General features: G+C 45.8%; 2 protein-coding genes across 8 annotated transcripts in view; both read left to right on the top strand.

Moving 5' to 3' along the window:
- The window catches only part of ap3s1 (adaptor related protein complex 3 subunit sigma 1), a 9,951-nt gene extending 6,323 nt beyond the window's left edge, over nucleotides 1-3,628 (top strand). Inside the window, exons 6-8 of one of the 6 annotated variants that reach the window (XR_012383691.1) lie at nucleotides 2,179-2,246; nucleotides 3,048-3,511; nucleotides 3,596-3,628. Coding sequence is in view for 3 of the 6 variants with exons in the window: in NM_001005964.1 (NP_001005964.1) it covers nucleotides 3,048-3,176 (129 nt within the window). In the remaining 3 variants the exon portion in view is untranslated. 6 annotated transcript variants of the gene reach the window in all.
- A 2,345-nt stretch (nucleotides 3,629-5,973) lies between these two features.
- Nucleotides 5,974-22,975, top strand: commd10 (COMM domain containing 10). 2 transcript variants are annotated; one of them, XR_012383715.1, is made up of 8 exons: nucleotides 5,994-6,089; nucleotides 6,261-6,351; nucleotides 7,156-7,263; nucleotides 7,685-7,840; nucleotides 11,788-11,901; nucleotides 21,967-22,026; nucleotides 22,391-22,500; nucleotides 22,669-22,975. XR_012383715.1 is itself a non-coding variant. In NM_001017895.1 (7 exon segments), coding segments are annotated over 7 exon segments (597 nt in total). In that variant the 5' UTR covers nucleotides 5,974-6,060; the 3' UTR covers nucleotides 22,430-22,465.
- The last annotated feature ends 25 nt before the right edge of the window (nucleotides 22,976-23,000 follow it).

Below are 23,000 nucleotides of genomic sequence, written 5' to 3' on the forward strand. Positions count from 1 at the left end.
TGGCTGGTGTTTGCCTGGTGTCTCCTGGCGCTTGTCTACCAGCTCGTGATGTGGGATTGTTGCAGTACTCGGCTGCTGAACTACACCGTTTGCGGCTCCATCTCTCAGCGCCTTTGCCAGCTGTGTCGCACCTCCATCCGGACATCGCATTCCTGCCCCGCAGGAGATATATCCATCGTGGATCCAGACGGAGTGCTCATCAGGGCTCATCGTCTCAAATAAAGTCCAGTTGGTCTGATTTTCGTCGTCCTCCACAAAACACCGGTCGAACTGTCTGTTACAGAGTTTTAGCCAACCCAGCCCGCTCCACTAACACTGCTGTACTTGTGGGTCAACTTTAGGTGTGTGTGTGCGCACGTGTGTATGTGTGTATTTGCTTGTGGTGGGTCAGCGTGTGTGTGTGTGGGTGCGTGTGTGAGCGTGATGGGTCAGCTTTAGATGTGTGTGTGTGTGATCCTGATCTCTGTGATGTTCTTTTCACTCTCTCCTGACTGTTTCTGGTTCTGCGCACGTGTGTGTGTGTGTGTGTGTTCAGTGTCTGTGAAAGCAGGATATTCCCACATTAGTGACGTGCTGTTATTCTCTGATATGAACTCCTCTGTTCATGCTTCTGAGGCACTTTCCTGTTTGTTTACTTGTTTGCTTGTTTGTTTGCTTGTTTGTTTGTTTGTTTGCTTGTTTGTTTGGTTGTTTGTTTGTTTGTTTGTTTGTTTGTTTGTTTGTTGTGGGTGTTCCGCATGGTTTGGTTGTGCAGAATGAAAGTGTGTTCACTCAGTTGGCTAGTAAGGCTGTCACACACACAGACGGAGGTCACACGCTCACTTTGAGCAGGGGAGATTTAATAACACACACACACACACACACACACACACACACACACACACACACACACACACACACACACACATTTCATATTGCAGCCTCTCACGAGTAGCCCTAACCGTAACATTTCACATCACGATCACCATTCCATTAATCGCACAGCCCTAGTCAGCTCTGTGTGTGTGTGTGTGTGTGTGTGTGTGTGTGTGTGTGTGTGTGTGAGATCTTGATCTCTCTAATGTTCTCTTCACTCTCTCCTGACTGTCTCCAGATCTGTGAGTGTGCGCGTGTGTGTGTGCGTGCGAGTGTGTGCATGCGAGTGTGTGTGTGCGCGAGTGTGTGCTTGTGTAAGTGTGTGTGTGCTTGTGTAAGTGTGTGTGTGCGTGCGCGCGAGTGTGTGTGTGCGCGAGTGTGTGCTTGTGTAAGTGTGCGTGCGTGCGAGTGTGTGTGTGTGTGTGTGTGTGATCTTGATCTCTGTAATGTTCTCTTCACTCTCTCCTGACTGTCTCCAGATCTGTGTGTGTGTGTGTGTGTGTGAATGTGTGTGTGAGTGTGTATGTGTGTGTGAGTGTGTGTGTGTGAGTGTGTGCTTGTGTAAGTGTGTGTGTAAGTGTATGTGTGTGTGTGTGTGTGAGTGTGTGTGTGTGTGTGTGTGTGTGTGTGTGTGTGTGAGAGTGTGTGTGTGTAAGTGCGAGTGTGTGTGTGTGCGAGTGTGTGTGTGCGTGTGAGTGTGTGTGTGTGAGTGTGTGCTTGTGTAAGTGTGCGTGTGAGTGTGAGTGTGTGTGTGTGTGTGTGTGTGTGTGATCTTGATCTCTGTAATGTTCTCTTCACTCTCTCCTGACTGTCTCCAGATCTGTGTGTGTGTGTGTGTGTGTGAATGTGTGTGTGAGTGTGTATGTGTGTGTGAGTGTGTGTGTGTGTGCTTGTGTAAGTGTGTGTGTAAGTGTATGTGTGTGTGTGTGTGTGAGTGTGTGTGTGTGTGTGTGTGTGTGTGTGAGAGTGTGTGTGTGTAAGTGCGAGTGTGTGTGTGTGCGAGTGTGTGTGTGCTTGTGTAAGTGTGCGTGTGAGTGTGTGTGTGTGTGAGTGTGTGCTTGTGTAAGTGTGCGTGTGAGTGTGAGTGTGTGTGTGTGTGTGTGTGTGTGTGTATGTGTGAGTGTGTGTAAGTGTGTGTGTGTGTGTGTGAGTGTGTGTGTGTGAGTGTGTGCTTGTGTAAGTGTGCGTGTGAGTGTGTGCTTGTGTAAGTGTGTGTGTGAGTGTGTGCTTGTGTGAGTGTATGTGTGTGTGTGTGTGTGTGTGTGTGTGTGTGTGATCTTGATCTCTGTAATGTTCTCTTCACTCTCTCCTGACTGTCTCCAGATCTGTGCGTTTCTCTCTCTCTGCAGACCTTTATCTTTCAGTGTCCCAGACAGGACAGGTAGACGCAGGTACTGCAGAACACACACGCCAGCACTGTCACACAGGTGTGTGTCTGAGGACCAGCATTCACCTGCACTACACACACACACACACACACACTGTTCTCAGATCAGCTGAGGGATGCTGGTCCTCAGGCTCACAGGCTAGAAAGAGCAGATGTGTGTGTGAGTATTGTGTACATCACTGTAGACAGCAGTAGAGCCCTAGCGTACACACACACACACACACACACATACTGTGGTAAGTAGTTCTCTCATCTGTCCTGTTCAGTGTGTGTCCCATCATGCATTGCTCCAGCTGAATACGCGGCAGGTAAACACTGACTGAACACTGTCTGCTCTGCTGTTAAACACACACACACACACACACACACACACACACGCTCACACGCTCAGAGTCTCTGTTGGACTGTTAGTCTGCGGTCGGTCAGTCGGTTGGTGTTTACCTGTGCAGTGTTTGTTGTCAGTGTGTGTGTGTGTGTGTGTGTGTGTGGATGTTGTGCGATCACACAAACCCTGCTGTGATGTAGACCCCCGCAGAGCCCTGAACACACACCGCCTGCAGCGCACACCTCAATCCACACACCGCATCTGTGCCTAATTGGATTTGATCAGTGGCCTAAGCTGGGTTAACACAGTGATCATTCAATGACGTGTGTGTGTGTGTGTGTGTGTGTGCGCGGTCTGCAGGGTTTGTGTTTCCTCTGTTTCTGCTTCTGTGTGTGCGTCTGCTGAATGCTGCATGTGCAGAGCTGTGAGTGTCTGTCTGAGTGTGTATGTGTGTTTAACCAAGTGTGTGTGTGTGTGCAGGCCGGGATTGCTGGAGCTCCAGCACGCGCCGTATCGGCCGTCAAGAACATGAACCTCCCAGAGATGCCCAAAAACATCAACATCGGGGACATCAGCATCAAAGTGCCAAACCTGCCGTCTTTTAAATAGTAAACACTGCGGTGTGTGTGTGTGTGTGTGTGTGTGTGTGTGTGTGTGTGTGTTTACTAGGCTGTGTGTTACTGCACAGATGACGAAGGCACTGTGTGATGACTGTAAATGAAGTATTTATTTGATTCTTCTGTCCCCTGTGTGTGTCTCACTCACTGCAGTGTTGGAGGTGTGTGTTTGTGTGTGTGTGTGTGTGTGTGTGTGTGTGTGTGTGTGTGTGTGTGCGTGCGTGTGTGCGTGAGGCGCTCTGAACATCATGCCTATCAAACATTCCAGACTGGAAAGCTCTCCCTGATGCTGTACGTGTGTGTCTGATGTAGCTGTATGTACTGAAGGTATATTTATATATGGTTTGTCCTCTTTCTTACGCCGGCCGCTTCGCTTTGGTTTTTAAGTGCCGCATGTTTTTCCTTTTGCAGCAGAATAAAGTATCAAATTATTTTCTTCTCCAAGTCTGTCGTCTGCTGTTTGATCAATATCTACAAACTCCGAAATCAGGAAGCATCTTGTAGACGAGCAGAAATACAGTGCTGTGTTCAGAAATACTGAGTGAAGAGAACGTCCATTAAACAAGCAGAATAACCTGACCATGAGGAGAATAACCTGACCATGAGGAGAATAACCTGACCATGAGGAGAATAATCTGACCATGAGGAGAATAATCTGACCATGAGGAGAATAATCTGACCATGAGGAGAATAACCTGACCATGAGGAGCAGAATAACCTGACCATGAGGAGAATAACCTGACCATGAGGAGAATAACCTGACCATGAGGAGAATAATCTGACCATGAGGAGAATTATCTGACCATGAGGAGAATAATCTGACCATGAGGAGAATTATCTGACCATGAGGAGAATAATCTGACCATGAGGAGCAGAATAACCTGACCATGAGGAGAATAACCTGACCATGAGGAGAATAACCTGACCATGAGGAGAATAATCTGACCATGAGGAGAATAATCTGACCATGAGGAGCAGAATAATCTAGCTCTTCTGTTAGACATGATTAATTAGACTCTGTTAGACATATTTTTAATTAAAGTCATCAGAATATTGAATATAATTTCCTTTCTTTATTAAAACATCATTGTTGATTAGTAATATAGATGGCCATGAGAGCAGCGTGGCCAGAGTTTCTGTACATTTAGATTTAGAACTCTACTAGTTTTATCTTGATCAAATGTTGTGCTGATATTACCAACTATACATTAATAAAAGCTTATTCAGTTTCCAAATGACACACACTCACTGGCCACTTTATTAGGTACACCTGACAAATACCAGGTCGGACCCCTTTTTGGTGTCAGAGATTCAGCAAGCTGCTGGAAATATTCCTCAGAGATTTTGCTCCATGTTGTCATGATAGCATCACACAGTTGCTGCAGATTTGTCGGCTGCACATCCATGATGTCAATCTCCCGTTCCACCACATCCCAAAGCTGCTCTATTGGATTGAGCTCTGGTGACTGTGGAGGCCATTTGAGTACAGTGAACTCATCGTCATGTTCAAGACACCAGTCTGAGATGATTGAGCTTTATGACATGCTGCGTTATCCTGCTGGAAGTAGCCATCAGAAGATGGAGACACTGTGCTCATAAAGGGATGGACATGGTCAGCAGCAATACTCAGGTAGGCTGTGGCGTTGATGCTCAATTGGTACTAATGGACCCAAAGAAAATCTCCCCCACACCATTACACCACCACCACCAGCCTGAACCGCTGATACAAGGCAGGATGATCCATGCTTTCATGTTGTCTGAGCCGAGCATCTGAATGTGTGAGCAGAAATGGAGACTCATCAGAGCAGCAACGTTTCTCCAATCTTCTATTGTCCAGTTTTGGTGAGTCTGTGTGAATTGTAGCCTCAGTTTCCTGTTCTTAGCTGACAGGAGCGGCACCCGGTGTGCTCTTCTGCTGCTGTAGCCCATCCGCCTCAAGGTTGGCCGTGTTGTGTGTTCAGAGATGCTCTTCTGGAGAGCTCGGTTGTGACGAGTGCTTATTTGAGTTACTGTTGCCTTTCTATCAGCTGGAACCAGTCTGGCCATTCTCCTCTGACCTCTGGCCTCTTCAACAAGGCATTTGCGCCCACTGAAATACTCAGAGCAGCCCGTCTGGCAGCAACAGCCATGCATGCCCTGTTGGAAGTCTCTTAAATCCCCTTTCTTCCCCATTCTGATGCTCACTCTGACCTGCAGCAGATCCTCTTGACCATGTCTACATGCCTAAATGCAGTGAGCTGCTGCCATGTGATTGGCTGATTACAAATTTGCGTTAACAGATGGAGAGGTGTACCTAATAAAGTGGCTGGTGAGTGTAGATCTCGATAGCCAATACTCTATTCTTATGTCTGAAGTGTAAATAGTGCTGTTACTCTAACACAGACCTCTCTTCACTTATATCAGGAATAGTAGCAGTGCAGGTTTTATATCCCTCATGTGCATGAAAGCTCAGTTAACTCTGTTATCTAGTTGAGTCCTGAGGCGGAACATACAGACAAACAAACGACTCTTTATCGAATAATAGCTTAATGTGGCGGTGTTCCAGTACAGTAGTTTATCCAGTGATACAGCACACTTGTGTACTCCTCCTCCTGTTTTCTGTCTGAATGAGGTGAACTCCGCTCGGTTTTCCCGCTGCCAGCTTCAGCGCGCCAAAAATAGGCAGGAAATGCGATGGCCATGGGAACTATTTGCTCGTCAAGTTCTATAATCTGTTTATTTTTTCGTATTTTAACATTTGCGTCGCACATATTTACCGTTATTACGCTGTACGGAGGGCGGGGCGACGTGCTGGCGTCACGCGTCATATGACTGAGCGGTAGGAAGTGACTGTTTCTGGACACGAAAATAAAACAAACGGACCTACCGAAGAGAAGATGAGCTCCATAATCCCGGAAACACCGAGGTAAAGTGCGCTGACAGTGTGTGTGTGTGTGCTGATGGGGAGACTGAGGCACAGTCAAACACGCCACCTCAATAACATCTGTCAATAATCAATAATCACAGCTCTAGTCATCATCAGCTCGTGTGTGTGTGTGTGTGTGTGTGTGTGTGTGTGTGTGTGTGTGTTCTGCAGCATTAAAGCAGCCGTCACTCACATCAACTCCATCGACAACAGCAAATTCTCCAGATTACTGACCCGCATCCTGCAGAAGCTCCATCTCAAGGTGTGTGTGTGTGATAGTTGTGTATAATGTTTGTGTGTGTGTGTGTGTGTGTGTGTGTGTGATAGTTGTGTATAATGTTTGTGTGTGTGTGTGTGTGTGTGTGTGTGAGAGAGTGATAGTTGTGTATAATGTTTGTGTGTGTGTGTGTGTGATAGTTGTGTATTATGTTTGTGTGTGTGTGTGTGTGTGAGAGAGTGAGTGATATTTGTGTTTAATGTGTGTGTGTGTGTGTGTGTGTGTGAGTGAGTGAGTGAGTGATATTTGTGTGTAGTGTGTGTGTGTGTGTGTGTGTGTGTGTGTGATTGAGTGATATTTGTGTATAATGTGTGTGTGTGTGTGTGTGTGTGTGAGTGAGATATTTGTGTATAATATATGTGTGTATAATGTGTGTGTGTGTGTAATATTTGTGTGTGTGTGTGATAGTTGTGTATTATGTTTGTGTGTGTGTGTGTGTGTGTGTGAGAGAGTGAGTGATATTTGTGTTTAATGTGTGTGTGTGTGTGTGTGTGTGATTGAGTGATATTTGTGTATAATGTGTGTGTGTGTGTGTGTGTGTGTGTGTGTGTGAGTGAGATATTTGTGTATAATATATGTGTGTATAATGTGTGTGTGTGTGTAATATTTGTGTGTGTGTGTAATATTTGTGTGTAAAATGCGTGTGTGATGTTTGTGTGTATAATGTGTGTGTTTGTAAGTGTGAAATATTTGTGTATATTATAATATTTGTGTGTATAATGTGTGTGATATTAGTGTGTATAATGTGTGTGTGTGTGTGTGTGTGTGTGTGTGTGTGTGTGTGCGCAGGAGCGCTCCTTCAGTCAGGAGGAGGAGGAGAAGCTTCAGTCTGCTCTGTCTCTGGAGCGTCACACACTGCAACTGCTGCTGGAAACTGTCTCCTTCATCCTGGAGCAGGTGTGTGTGTGTGTGTGTGTGTGTGTGTGTGTGTGTGTGTGTGTGATCATCTGCTGCAGATCATCAGTTATTATAGAGCGCAGACTTGGGTTTAATCAATAATTCTTCCAGAACTTTGAGTCTTTCCTCTGTTAAACAACAAAAGAAGATATTTTGAAGAATGTTGAAGACCGGTAACCACTGACTTCTACAGTAGGAAAAACATAAGCAAGTCAATGGTCACCGGTGTCCAACATTCCTCAAAATATCTTCTTTTGTTGTTCAAGCAGACAGAAACTAAGTGAGGAGCGAGTAGATGATGGAAGATGGCTGTTAGTGTGAGCGGCCCCTGAGCAGGAGGAGTGTGTGTGTGTGTGTGTGTGTGTGTGTGTGTGTGTGTGTGTGTGTGTGTCCTGCTGTAATGCTGTGATGCTGTCTGCAGGCGGCGTATCATAATGTGAAGCCGGCGTCACTCCGACAGCAGCTGGAGAACATCTGCATCTCGCCGCAGAAAGCAGAGGTGTTCAGCCAGATGTGGGCCGCCGACGCTGCAGACCTGCTGGAGAAGATCAGACTGGGGATATTCGCCCCCATGAAGGTGAACACACACACACACACACACACACACACACACACACACACTAGGGCTGGACAATAATTCGATATCAATATATATCGTGATAGAATTGTTTTCAATAACGGTGATGTGAGTTCTGGTATTTCGACATTTGCGTGTCTGTATTTTATTATATCTATAAGATCTTCTACATTGTGCCATATGTCACTGAGTGACGGTCAGTGCTCAGCCGTCAGAAAGAGCGTGATGTACGTCATCACACAAGTGACATCACAGACACGCTACCGGCGCTCAGCACAGCAGTTGGTCAGCTCTGTCGCAGAAAGTGTGCCCTGAATACAGAAGTGAATGAGCAAGCTTGCAGAAGTAAGAATGCAGACGAATTAGTTTCTGACAGGGGAAAGAGCAGTGCAGTGGTGTGGAACTGGTTCGGCTTTTTAATTTTCGATAAACGTATAGTTTCGGTGCTCTGCAAAATGTGCGGGAGAGATGCCGACCAGCAGCGGGAACACATCAAACCTGTTCCCCCTGAGAGAACTTACTGAGAGCCAGAAGATGAGGCATCCTGAAGGTTTAAGCCGTCCACCTTCCCAACAGCGAAATCAGCAGAGTCAGAAAAGAAGGATATGAACAGATGGCTAGAGGCGCCGTGTAGGATTTAAATCAAACTTCGCTTATCAATATACACCCATATAAACCTATTCTGCCCAATGTTCAAAACACGTATGAAACGTGCGCATATACATATACACTAGATGCATACTGCATACACACACACATACACACGCACATACATAACTCGATCTGTGCATAAACGGCCAAATTAACACACACACACACACACACACACACACACAAGCTCGCTACATGCTGGTTTACAGCACTCGCGCAAACTTACAACATGAAATTTCACAGACAGATTTATCAGGAATCTGGTGATTATAATCTGATTATATTATTATTATAATCTGATGAAATAGAGAGAATGAGATTAGTAGAGGTATTAAATCTGTCAAATAATGAGAATGTGTTGTATAAAATAATATAAAACATTAGTCTATATGAATAGACTATATAATATATAAGAAATATTTTATGTTAAACCTTTTAATTGGGTAATTTCACACAAATATGAATAGTCAGATCGAACACTTAAAGGGGGTTTCTCTTTTCTTTGGCAGATATGAATATAGCCTGTACTCTCTTAGATTTTTTTTATTATTATAATTATTAATCTTTTTCTATGTTTTTTTACAATGTGAATGTCATAATTGTAAGATTTCTGTATTATTTTGATTAAATATTCAGCATATACACAAAAAAACACTGATAAAAGTTTCTGTTCACGTTGGTCAAGCTAACCTTCATGAACTGTCTATGTATTATTTCTATAAGTAAATGAGCCGAGTCTGAGAGTTTTAGTTATTTACTAGTTTATTTCACGTCTTGCTTGTAAAGGCTAATACAAATAAAAAGTGAACATCATTGTTCTGTATTGTTTTTATTTAAAAAACAAAAAGTTTCACTTTGCATATTCAGTTTGCAGAGATTTGCAGGTACAGTCATCTATTGTGTGCGCTCTGGGTCATTTTTCCCTCTGTTTTTAATATTCTCCATATCGATATCGGCATTTCATCATATTAACCGAAATTAAGAAATATATCATGATATAAATTTTTGCCTTATCGTCCAGCCCTAACACAAACACACACACACACACACACACACACACACACACACACACACACACACACACACACACACACACACACACACACACGGAGATATGGAGTGAAAGGGTTACTTCAGTGCTTCATTACAGCAGCTCCATCACTGCTGCTTCACTTCCTCTTCACCTCTGGTGCAGGGGTTTTCAAACATTTAGGACTCGCCCCCCAAGTTTGTCCAATTTCACTGGCGCAAAGTGTAGTGAGTGTACGTCAGGAGTGTCTTCAGAGTAAGTGAAAGACCCAGAAGGGCATCCAGCTGATGAAGCTCGCCGGTTTGACTTTCATTCGTTCACTGTCATCAGTTTTAAACGCAGCCGCTCCACTTTATCTGTGTCTGTTTTACTGGAACACATAAACTCTACAGGTGCCTGATGGTTAGATGTGGAGCTGATGTTAATCATATTATTCCCTCAATGTCTCGCACAGTCTGCTCTAGTGTGTGAGGAGGAGATGCTCTACTGTGCAGCACTGATGGAGACGCTGATCCACTCACTGATGATCCAGCAGATATTACAGTGTTGTGCATTACTCTAACTCCTCTAGCTCAGCTCAGCTCAGTGCTGATGAAGGATGAGGATCCACTGACAGCACAGTGGTGTAGAGTAACTGAGTACCAACACTCAGATGACTGGAACGGAGTAGTTTTATAGATGTGTACTTTTACTCTCCCTTGAGTCCATGTTTAGTGCAGTATCTGTCCTTCAGCCTGCAGTCACTCCTTTGATTTCTCTAATCCCCCATAGACAGGAGAAAATAGTCCTGTGATTCCCGTCCAGTGTGGTAAAGCTCATCATAATGCAGTAGCTCAACACAGGGCGCTTTATAAATGCAGCAAACTGTTTAGAAGCATTAAAAGTGTCCAAAAAGATGTCAAAAATCTGTACATGCACTGACCCAGAGACTGTGTAGATGCAGGTCACTGATGATGGATGTTTACTGTATGATGACCCAAACAGCCTTCAACACCCAGCAGGCACCAGACCTCAACATGACGTCAGATTGACGCTGTACCCCAACATAATGGAGACGCTGCATTTTGTTTGGAAATGACAATCAGGTTGATGTTAGAACTCGATGTCAGGTCAACGTCCAACCTAAAACCAACCAAATATCAACGCCTAATGATGTTACAGCTTAGTGTTGTGTGGACGTTGCCACTATGACGTCTATCAGATGTTGGATTTTGGTGGCCATATGAGATGAATAAATGTCAGTATGTGCTGTCAATATGATGTTGGCTCGATGTTGGATTTTGGTCACTTTCTAACCTAAAATCAACCAAATATCAGCGTCATTATTGGACATCAAGATAACGCTGTCCTTATATGTCGGCTAGACCTGGAATTTTGGTCACCTGACATCACAAGCTAAATCTAGCCTAATGTTAACGTGTTCTGACGTTGTGTGCCTGCTGGACAATCACTAGATGCACTACAGAATGTGACGTTTACACACACACACACACACACACACACACACACACGCACACACACACACACACGCACGTGCACAAATGACATGTAAACACATCAGCTTTATACATGCAATACTCACTACTCTTGAGTACTTGTGAATGGTCTACTGTTTACTCATACTCTGAGTGATATTCACTACAGGTACTTTTACTCTAGTGCACATCAGTGTTAGGCGAGTCATGGTACTTTTACTGGAGCGTGACTCTTCAGAACTCAGAGATCAGTGATGTCAGAGTCACCTGTACAGCAGCTGTTAAAGGACAGGCATTACTCGCTAGGCATGGGCCGGTATATGATTGTGGCGGTAGGATCATTTGGATATGAGTATGGCAGTATTGTGTGTGTGCTCGCTGCTCTACAATATCTTCTTTTTAAATATCTGGGTACAAACTAAACCTTTCCCCTCTTTCAACACAATCTGTTTAGATTTGGGAAACATTTATTGTATTGTGGAGCAGTGAACATGTCCGGCTGAATAATCCAAATGAAATATTGACATCTGCGGTGTTCATTAGTGTCTAACACACTGATTTCTTTAGTTTAAGCAGCATCTTTGCAGATGTTTCCTGCTGGAGATGCTGCTGTGCTAAAATACTAAACGTAAATCAATAAAAGTCTCACTCATACCTGAGGAACGGTGAAGCAGAACACGGTCATCAGCCCATGCCTATTACTCGCATCAGCACAGAGTCTCATCTGACCGTCTGAAACAGTGTGTGTGCACGCGCACCAGTGCTGATGTGTGTGTGTGTGTGTGTTTCAGCTGGATCGGGTCAGCTGGCAGCTCAATCTTCAGATGGCTCGATCAGATGAGAGTCGCCTGAAAGCGCCGCACGCCGTCCTCAACCTGGGGCTCCGAGCAGAAGACCACAGCGAGGTGTGTGTGTGTGTGTGTGTGTGTGTGTGTGTGTGTTTGAGGAGACGAAGGGTGTGTGTTTGAGGAAAAGATGTGTTTGTGTGTTTGAGGAGCTGCACTTCCTTAGACAGACAGGTGGTGGTGCTGTGTCTGCACATATAGAGCTCTCTCTCTCTCTCTCTCTCTCTCTCTCTCTCTCTCTCTCTCTCTCTCTCTCTCTCTCTCTCTCTCTCTCTCTCTCTCTGTGTGTGTGTGTGACAGTAGAGACAGTACTCCGCCTGTGGTTGAGCTGCGGGGCTCGTTCACACACACACACACACACACACACACTTCAGGATATTCTGCTGCATCCATCAGTGATGATCAATAGATGAGGGCATCATGGTGGCTCAGTGGTTAGCACAATCCCCTCACAGCACTCAGGTCTCTGGTTTGAGTCTCGGCTGGGTCAGTTGGTGTTACTGTGTGGAGTTTGCATGTTCTCCCCGTGTTGGTGTGGGTTTCCTCCGGGTGCTCCGGTTTCCCCCACAGTCCAAACACATGCGCTATAGGGGAACTGATCAACTACACTGGCTGTAGTGTATGAGTGAGTATGGGGGTTTCCCAATACTGGGTTGCAGTGTGTCAGACAGCAGAACACAGCCGCTGATGATCATCTAGTCCAGGGGTGGCCAACCCTGTTCCTGGAGAGCCACCTTCCTGCAGGTTTCAGATGGAACCCATATCAGACACACCTGCCTGTAATGATCAGGTGGTGTTCAGGTCCTTATTATTGGTTCAGGTGTGTCTGATATGGGTAGCAAGGAATGGGTTGCAGGAATGATATGGGTTGCAGGAAGGTGGCTCTCCAGGAACATGGTTGGCCACCCCTGATCCAGTCATTAACACGCGTCATGCAGGAGTGTGCAGGGCCAGCAGGGGGCAGCAGCAGCACAGATGATTCACTCCGGGGCCCGCAGGTGACTCTGATTCACTCATCATCAGCGATTCATTCAGTTAGGAACCCCACAGTGTGTGTGTGTGTGTGAGAGAGAGAGAGAGAGAGAGAGACTGTGTGTACCTGTGTGTGTGCATGCCTGTATCTTTTGTATGTGTGTGTGTGTGTGTGTGTGTGTGTGTGTCAGTCTCTTGAGCCTGTTTGTGTGTGATTGTTTACCGTGGCGGCTCATCATTGTGTGTGTGTGTGTGTGTGTGTCTGGCGGGGGTTCAGCGAGGGGCCGCTGCAGGAGCGTCAGCATTCCACTGAATCAAGCCTCTTTTTGTTCTGAACATGTTTGGTGGGAACGCTGGGAATGCTGGGAAACACTGCTCGTGAAGACATCATCTACACACACACACTTACACACACACGCACACACACACACACACACACACACACACACACACACACACACTCACACTTGTTAAAACTTTTGAGTTACAGTGTGTACGTATGTGTGTATGTGTGTGCATTTGACTGTGTGTGTGTTTGTGTGTGTGTGTGTGTGTGTGTGTGTTTTCTCATGCTTCATGTGTCCAGATCAGTGTCTAGGTGACCGTCAGCAGGCTTCTGTCTCTGTGAATAGACTTTGAGTCTCTTTCTCTCTCTCTCTCACACACACACACACACACACACACACACACACACACACACACACTGGTTCTGCTACAGTAGTTCTCCTCTGTCGTGGTCTTCAGCTGTTGTTATTCTCCATCATCCTCTGTTTGTCTCTGTCTTATGCTAATGTCTTCTGTCATGTTTTTGTCATGTTTCACACACACACACACATTGTGTGTGTGTGTGCGTGTGAAATGTGTGTTTGAGTGTGTGTGTGCGCATACATGTGTGTGTTTGTGCCCATGTTCACCTGCATGTCTGTTTGTGAGTGTGTGCGTGTGTGTTTTAAGTTTGTTTGCGTGTGGACATGCATGTGTGTGTCTGTGTGTGTGTCTCTGTGTGTGTGTGTGTGTGTGTGTGTGTGTGTGTCTGTCTGTGTGTGTGTGTGCGTGCGTGCATGTGTGCATCTGCGTCAGTCAGCGGTGCACTGCATCATGGGAAGCGCAGCTGTGTTCTCCATCAGAGCGCTGTGGTGTCGCTGCAGCACACACAGAGCCTCAACTGGTGCTGGAACAGAGTTCTGCCTCTGATGTTCTGAGATGTGCTGTTCCTCTGGGTCTGATCCAGACAGTACCACATGAATGGAGTGTGTGTGTGTGTGTGTGTGTGTGTGTGCGTGTGCGTGTGCGTGCGCGTGTGTGTTCTGTTGATCAGTGTTCAGGCAGATCATCTATTATTGAGCGTCTGAAGCGCTGCTGGAGCTGTTTACCTGTGTGTGCCCACAGAAGCCAGAAGCTCTTATATAACACAGCCCATCAGGACCATCACACTCTGCTCTGTGCTCAAACACTCCTGCTGTTCTCAGATCAGTGCTGTTCCCTCATTCATACACAGTGAGAACAGCGTTTCTGCAGAGCCTCTTCTACACACACACACTCACACACAAACACAAACATAAGCACGAGAGCTGTTGTTCAGGCTTCTGCGTCCGCTCGGGCTGATTCCGGGAGTATGGAGGAACACGACAGCGCTATCTTCATGCATGTTCTCCCCGTGTTGGCGTGGGTTTCCACCGGGTGCTCCGGTTTCCTCCTCAGTCCAAACACATGCAAGAGTGTGTATGGGTATTTCTCAGTACTGGGTTGCAGCTGGAAGGGGATATGCTGTGTTAAACATATGTTGGAGTAGTTGGTGGTTCATTCCGCTGTGGTGACCCCTGATTAATAAAGGAACTAAGCCGAATAGAAAATGAATGAATGAGATGATCATTGAGCGCTGAGGAACAGTGAAGGCACAGGTTCTGGAAATAACCCTTCCCTCATATTTGATGCTCTAATGATCCTAAAGTCACTCCTGAACGAGTCCAGCTGTGGGTTTGGGTTTGGGTTCGTCCTGTTGTCAGCCGTGTGCTGGAAAACAGTAGCTGTGTTCCTGAAGGATCTTGTGCTGATCGTCAGTATCTGATATATAGAGATAAATAAATATATATCTGTGCTGTTTGGCCTAGTTTCTGCTGCTGTGTGTGATCCAGCGGCGCTTCAGGATCCCGCAGGACGTGTCAGAAACTCCTCTGAACATCAGTAAACAGCAGATGGAGAAACACTCCAACACTCCTGTGATAATCACAGACACGCCTGAGCTAATCAGGCCACCGCACGGCATTGTGGGACAGGCTGAAATCACTAAACTACCTACAGAACTACAACACGAACACATTTACTTACTCTGAGCCTCCGTCTCTTTTCTAGAGCAAATAACTCAAACTCTGACATCGAGAAGCTTTTTCAAGACATGTGTAAATACAGTGCTGTGTTCAGAAATGATGAGTCAGAGTGAAGAGAGTCTCTCATCAAAACAAGCAGAATAACCTGACCATGAGGAGAATAACCTGACCATGAGGAGAATAATCTGACCATGAGGAGAATAATCTGACCATGAGGAGCAGAATAATCTGACCATGAGGAGCAGAATAACCTGACCATGAGGAGAATAACCTGACCATGAGGAGCAGAATAATCTGACCATGAGGAGCAGAATAACCTGACCATGAGGAGAATAACCTGACCATGAGGAGCAGAATAATCTGACCATGAGGAGCAGAATAACCTGACCATGAGGAGAATAACCTGACCATGAGGAGCAGAATAATCTGACCATGAGGAGAATAATCTGACCATGAGGAGCAGAATAATCTGACCATGAGGAGCAGAATAACCTGACCATGAGGAGAATAACCTGACCATGAGGAGCAGAATAATCTGACCATGAGGAGAATAATCTGACCATGAGGAGAATAACCTGACCATGAAGAGAATAACCTGACCATGAGGAGCAGAATAATCTGACCATGAGGAGCAGAATAACCTGACCATGAGGAGAATAACCTGACCATGAGGAGAATAACCGGACCATGAGGAGAATAATCTGACCATGAGGAGAATAACCTGACCATGAGGAGAATAACCGGACCATGAGGAGAATAATCTGACCATGAGGAGAATAACCTGACCATGAGGAGAATAACCTGACCATGAGGAGCAGAATAATCTGACCATGAGGAGCAGAATAACCTGACCATGAGGAGAATAACCTGACCATGAGGAGCAGAATAATCTGACCATGAGGAGCAGAATAACCTGACCATGAGGAGCAGAATAATCTGACCATGAGGAGCAGAATAATCTGACACTGAAAGATCAGAATATTAGACTTTACACTGAGCCGCGTCTTCTGTCAGGGAATGCAGTATTATCTGGTTGTTTTCTCTCTGGACCTGAACACAGCTTTACTCTGGGTTTGTGCATGTTTATTCAGCTCCACACACACACACACACACACACACACACACACACACGTTCATGCATTGGAGTGGAGATCTGGATGTGTTTCAGTGAGGCCACAATGCATGCTGGTACTTGAGTAGTCGTAATCTCAGTGAGAAACAGTCCCGGCTCTGGTGTTGCTCTGGAGATGTGTGTGTGTGTGTGTGTGTGTGTGTGTGTGTGTGTGTATAATGCTCCTGCTGTCTCCAGCGTCTCCACCAAGGGCTTCAGCTGTAATCACTGCTGATATTGTGTTTGAATAGCAGCACTGATGTTCAGCGGTGTGTTTCCAAAATCCATCATTAGCCAACTAAAGTCGCAAGTTGCGTCGTTACAAGCATCGTTTGTTGATTTGCCGTTTCCCGAATCCATCGCATCCCAGATGTGTAACGGAGCTGACAGGGGTAAAGCAACTCTGCCACTCTTTGCTGAAGCTCATGGAGAAACAGGAGAGGGATGATGATGAGGAGGAGATGATGAAGATGATTCACTCAGAACTGTGTGTGTGTGTGTGTGTGTGTGTGTGTGTGCGCGTGTGTGTGTGTGTGTTTGTGAGACAGTAAGAGAGAGAATGTTTGATTGTGTTAGTGCATGTGTGTGTCTATATATGTGTGTGTCTGTCTGTGTTTTGTGTGTTTGGTGGGAGTTTGTGTGTGAATGTGAGTATCAGTGTATGTCTGTTTGTCCATGTGAGTGTGTATTCTGTGTGGCCTCCACTAGTATAGGTAAAGTGTGTGTATGTGTATGTGTGTGTGTGTGTGCGTGCGTGCGTGCGTGTGTTTGTGTGTGTGTGTGTACTGTACTGTACGCAGTGTTGAGCGTGTGAAAATCTTCTTGGCCTCCTTCCATTCAGATCTTCAGGACAGAAGAACCTCAATAGAACAATGAGCTGTTTCTGCACACACACACACACACACACACACACACACACACACACGCAGCAGAATGCAGGGCCTGTGCTCCGGGTTTAAGCAAAGCAGAGGATGTGGTTCAGTCTGATCCAGGAACAGCAGCTCGACCCGCTCACCGCACCTTTACTAAACAAACCAGTTAATGAGCCGAACACATCTGAGGCTTCAGGAGCAGATTATGCATATTCACACACACACACACACACTTGAATCTGTTCTCCAACTCTTTCTGATGTTAATCAGTTTCGGATCTCTGCATGCCTGAGGTTGCTCATTTGCATAAAGCACGCCCACAGCATTTGCATAAAGGATGTTCAGATCACCTTTTCCACTGCTGTGATTGGTCACTTCAGCAGCCCACAAACCACAATCAAAGGCAGTGGCGGCTCAGAGGAGCTGTAATACAGAGCCTGAGCTTCACTAGATCATTAGGCCACACCAGTTTATTTCTCATCCAAAGAGTTTAGAGCAGTGCTTCTCAACCATGATGCTGGAGGAGCACCAGCCCTGCACATTTAACCAAACACACCTGATTCAGATCATCAGCTCATCAGCAGAGACTGAGAGACCTGTGATGGGTGACGGACAGAGGAGACATCTAAAGCATGCAGTGCTGGTGGACCTTCAGGAACATGGTTGAGAAACACTGATTTACACAGTCAACAATCAAACAAATAATTAAATGATTAAATAAAGCCGATTCAAATGCATTAAAGGGCCTCTATTACGCAAAGATGACTTATGTGAGGTTTAACCCCAGTTGTGTGTGTGTGTGTGTGTGTGTGTGTGTCAGCAGTGTGTGAGTATCTCCAGCAGTCTCTTATGCTCATCATGAGTGAACTGTGTTTATTATAATCAGACTTGATGCAGAAACACTGTGATTGGCATTCTCCTTTTGTACGTGTCATCAGATGGTTAAAGCCCCGCCCACTAGTGCCCATCTCTCTATCTCATTAGCATAAACAGCAGCCCTGAGTGAGAAGCAGCCGTCGATGATGATGATGATGATGATAATGCTGATGATGATGGTGTGTGTTTGTGAGCAGATGTCAGTGTTGTGTGTTCATGAGTGTCAGCATTTAAATGATGCAAACACACATCGGGGTCACATGATGCTCATTATTCAGGAATGCTGGACATGTGACTGTGGCCATCAGCCAATCAGAACTTCACACACACACACACACACACACACACACACACACACACACAGTGTGAGCTCCTCTCCTCCTCTCAGTGTTTGGTTTTTACAGCAGATTATTTCCGTGTTTTGCTTCTGCTGTAAAGCTCTGAAACTCAGCCGTCATTACAGTGTGTGTGTGTGTGTGTGTCATCATCTGTTGGCTCTTATTTTTCATCTTAATCTGCTGCATGCTGAGTTTCTCCATAAAGAGCTTTAGAGAGGAGAGAGAGAGTGTGTGTGTGTGTGTGTGTGTGTGTGTGTGTGTGTGTGTGTGTGTGTGTGTGTGTGTGTGTGTGTGTGTGTGTGTGTGTGTGTGTGTGTCGCACTGTCGCCTCACAGCACTCAGGTCTCTGGTTTGAGTCTCGGCTGGGTCAGTTGGTGTTTCTGTGTGGAGTTTGCATGTTCTCCCTGTGTTGGTGTGGGTTTCCTCCGGGTGCTCCGGTTTCCCCCACAGTCCAAACACATGCGCTATAGGGGAACTGATCAACTACACTGGCCGTAGTGTATGAGTGAGTATGTGAATGAGTGTGTATGGGTGTTTCCCAGTTCTGGGTTGCAGCTGAAAGGGCATCCACTGTGTAAAACATGCTGGATAAGTTGCTGGTTCATTCCACTGTGGCGACCCCTGATTAATAAAGGGACTAAGCTGAAGGAAGATGAATGGATGTTTGTGTGTCTGTGTGTGTGTGTCTGGGGTGGAGATTCAGTTGTGTGTGTTTGTGTGTGTGTGTGTGTGTGTGTGTGACAGTAATCGTCCCAGCACTGTGATTTTCGCTGTCAGCTCTGAAAGCACAAGGAGCCATTAGCGTTAGCCTAGATACGTCAAAACACACACACACACACTGAGGCTACAGTTAACCCTTCATACCACACACACACACAAAACACACACATGTGGATGTTCTTGATCTGTGGGGATGGGGCTGATTGATGTTCCTCATGATGAAGTGTGTGTGTGTGTGTGTGTGTGTGTGTGTGTGTGTGTGCGCACTCTTCTCGTGTGCTGTCCTACATACAGTGTGAGCTGTGGCTCCTCCAGCGGCTCTGCTGAAGATGACGTCTCCTCTCACACTCTTAATTATGGATGATCATGTTGTGTCTAATTAATGTCCTCGCTATTAATGTGGCCTGACGTGCTCCTGCCCGCAGACACACACACACACACACACACACACACACACACACACACATATACTTAAATACATACTTACAACACATAAATGCACAAACACACACACAGTCACACACTTGCAGTGGGGTAAAGCAGTGTTTGTTCAGCCCCAGATGTGTGAGTTCTGCCTGTTACAGCATGAGTTCTGCCCGTGGTGTTCATCAGATCCTCCTCTACATGAGACATGAAATGAGGAAGCAGCGCAGTACATCACACTGGAGCATCTTTACTGAATGTGTTTGCTAGAGATGGTGGTAAAGGAGTGTTTGGTGATGATGAACGCTGATCTCAGCACTGGTGTTCTCTAGTGTTTGCTGGCGATGACACACTGGTGCTGGTGTTCTGGCTCATTCCCCATGCAGATCTCCTCTAGAGCAGTGATGTTTTGGGGACGAAGGACTTTCAACTCCCTCCAAAGATTTTCTAAGGGGTTGAGATCTGGACACTGGCTAGGCCACTCCAGGTGTTTGAAATGCTTCTCATCAGGCCGTTGCTTCATTGGCTGGTGGTGTGTTTGGTATCTCTGCCATGCTGAAAGACCCAGCCATGTTTCATCCTCAATGATGGAGGGAGGATTCACTCAACACCTCTCCTTTAGTGTCCTTTGCTCAGATCAGTCGTCCTGCTCCCTTTGCAGATCAACAGCCCTGCAGCGTGATGTCCCCCTCATGCTCCACACCACCTGTGCTGTTCTTCAGATGCAGCTCCGCATTCTTTCTCCTCCAATCACCACATGTTGAGTTTTTACCTAAATCTTCTATGTTGGTTTGATCTGACCACATGAGATTCCCCCAGCGCTCTTCTGGATCATCCAGCTGCTCTCTAGCAAGCTTCACATGGGCTCGGGACACGTCTGACACTGCAGGATTTGAGCAGTGTGCTGTATAACCTCATTCACATCACCCTGCAGGCTGCGCTGCTTCACTGTCTAAACAATTCAATGAAGACGTGATATGAGGAACTGTCTATTCTCATTGCCATATTAACGTTGATATTAACAGACAGCAGGAATGTTGAGGCGTCCTGCAGCTGCAGGTTTATATGAGTGGCATGTTCATGCATATTTAAAACAAATCAGAGCCGCTTACATCACTGCCTCCTCTCATTCTCAGTGAAAACTATGAAACACACCCTCTCTTCTGCTGATCATCAGTTTAATAATCAATAATGGCCATTATAACAACATAACACACAATACATTTATACAATATAGGAAATAAAGGCGAGCAATCAGTCAATATGCAGAATCAGTGTCTGCGGTTACATTAATCTTTGCCTAAACATGTTACCTGAGAGCAAGAATAGATTCAAAAGACCAAAGTGAGGGGATATGCTGTGATATATAGACAACAAGGTGAGTTGAATATCACGTTTAACAAATATAGTGAGATTAGATCCAGCAGGAGATCCTTGATGAACAGTCTGATGTGCACAGCTCTCACCTGGAAGCATGCTGCAGCGCATGCCAGAGAGTGTGTGTGTGTGTGTGTGCGCGGTCATGTGATTTACAATGGCGTAGTGTGTATGGAGAGTTGTTCAGAAGCGCTAGGTGAATCGCCAGTGTGGACGCGGATCATTTACATTCTAAAATGTATTCGTGTAAAGGGCCCTCACGGTGCGTTCACACTTACCTTGCCCCCTTTGCCACCTTCACGGCTGGTTTGTGTTCACACCGTCGTCTCCCCCTTCTGAACGCCGGTACGCTGCTGTCATCAAGCTGCTGTTGTGTACGGCTGTTACTCTGAGATGGACACGCAAGCAAACAAGCAAAATGGAGACATGCGCATGTCACGGCCGTTCTGCTTTTAACCAAACCAAAGCCACGTGCGCCTGTCTGCTGCAAAAAACATTCAAAACGGAGCCATAAATGAGACGGCTCGACCTCCTTTAGTGGACTCTGCTATTCAGAAGCCCTGAGTTTAGAGATCTTCAAGAGCCGGTTGGGTTGTAGCGAGACAGAAGCTGGGTCAGATAAACAGGAGCTGGGTTGTTTACAGCTTTATAGGGAACAAGCAATATTTGATTATCAATGCAGAACTGAACAGCAGCCAGTGTCAGCAGGAGAACACACACACACACACACACACACACACACACAAGCACAGCGTCATGTTTGTTCACTCTCCTCCTGCTAAAGCTTCAGTGATTTGAACAGAAGATTCAGTTGAGGAGAATACACAGACTCACTGAAACACTTCAGCTGTAAATAACACTGTGTGTGTGTGTGTGTGTGTGTGTGTGTGTGTGTGTGCGTGTGTTTCTCCAGATCTCTCAGCGTCGTCTCTGTCTCTCAGTTTTCTGCTTTTCCCCCAGCAGCGAGTGTGTTATTGATATTTAATTGATACGATCATGAATCTTTGAGCATGTGTGTGTGTGTGTGTGTGTGTGTGTGTTCAGTAAAGTGCTTTCACAGGAATAATGGATGAAGCTTTTATCCTGACGCTCTCCTGTGTGTGTTTCAGCGGCTGCAGGACGTATTCCTGGAGTTCAGCCATCAGGATCTGCTGGAGTTCTACAATCAGGTGTGTGTGTTTGTGTGCGTCTGTGTGCGTGTTTTTGTGACATATCAGGACACAAATCTGTATAATGACATGGGTATGACACAGGTATTACAAAAAGGAGGTGAAATATGAGGACATTGGTGACGTCCTCATTTCTCAAAATGCTTATAAATCACACTGAATGAGTTTAATCAGAGAGTAAAGCTGGACACAGTCTCCTGTGATGGTTGGGTTTAGGGGTGGGGTGGGGTGAGGGCAATACAATATACAGTTTGGACAGTATAAAATGAATGGAAACCTATGTAATGTCCCCACTTTTCACAAAAACAAACATGTGTGTGCGTGTGTGTGTGTGTTCAGATACTCATGTTTTGTGTGTTTTCAGATGGAGACGGTTCAGACTCAGCTGGACTCGCTGGCTTGAATCAGTGTTGAGGATTCATTAAAGCTGCTTTACTCTGACGCTCAAGTCCTTCATTCACACTCCGACCGCAGGTGTGTGTGTGTGTGTGTGTGTGTGTGTGTGTGTGTGTGTGTAGCGCCGCAGGGAAGCTCATGAGCAGATGGAGAGACCATAAGACACCAGCAGAACACACAGTTCTGGAGGACGAGGCGTCACACACTATACAACTGAACATAACACACACACACACACACACACAGTTCCACAGCTCATTATGAAGCAGTCTCAGACATGATGATCAGCAGTAGAGCTGTGCAGTGTGATCATGCTGGAGTGAGGAGTGCTTTTCTACATCCTGCTCTGCTGTTGAAGTGTGCGTCACACAGAAACACATCAGCTAATAATAATAATGGAGAGTGTGTATGAGCTCAGTCTCACATCCCTTTACTCCTGGGTTCAGCTGTAGTGTCTGTGATCATCATGCGCTGCTGAAGACCGCTTTATATACAACAAAATATATAAACATTTGTCCTGAAGCTCTGAAATAAACATCATCACATAATTATTGACACGCTTCTGAGTGCATCACTGA

The sequence above is a fragment of the Danio rerio genome, chromosome 8 (genome assembly GCF_049306965.1).
Source record: "Danio rerio strain Tuebingen ecotype United States chromosome 8, GRCz12tu, whole genome shotgun sequence".
Classification (NCBI taxonomy): domain Eukaryota; kingdom Metazoa; phylum Chordata; class Actinopteri; order Cypriniformes; family Danionidae; genus Danio; species Danio rerio.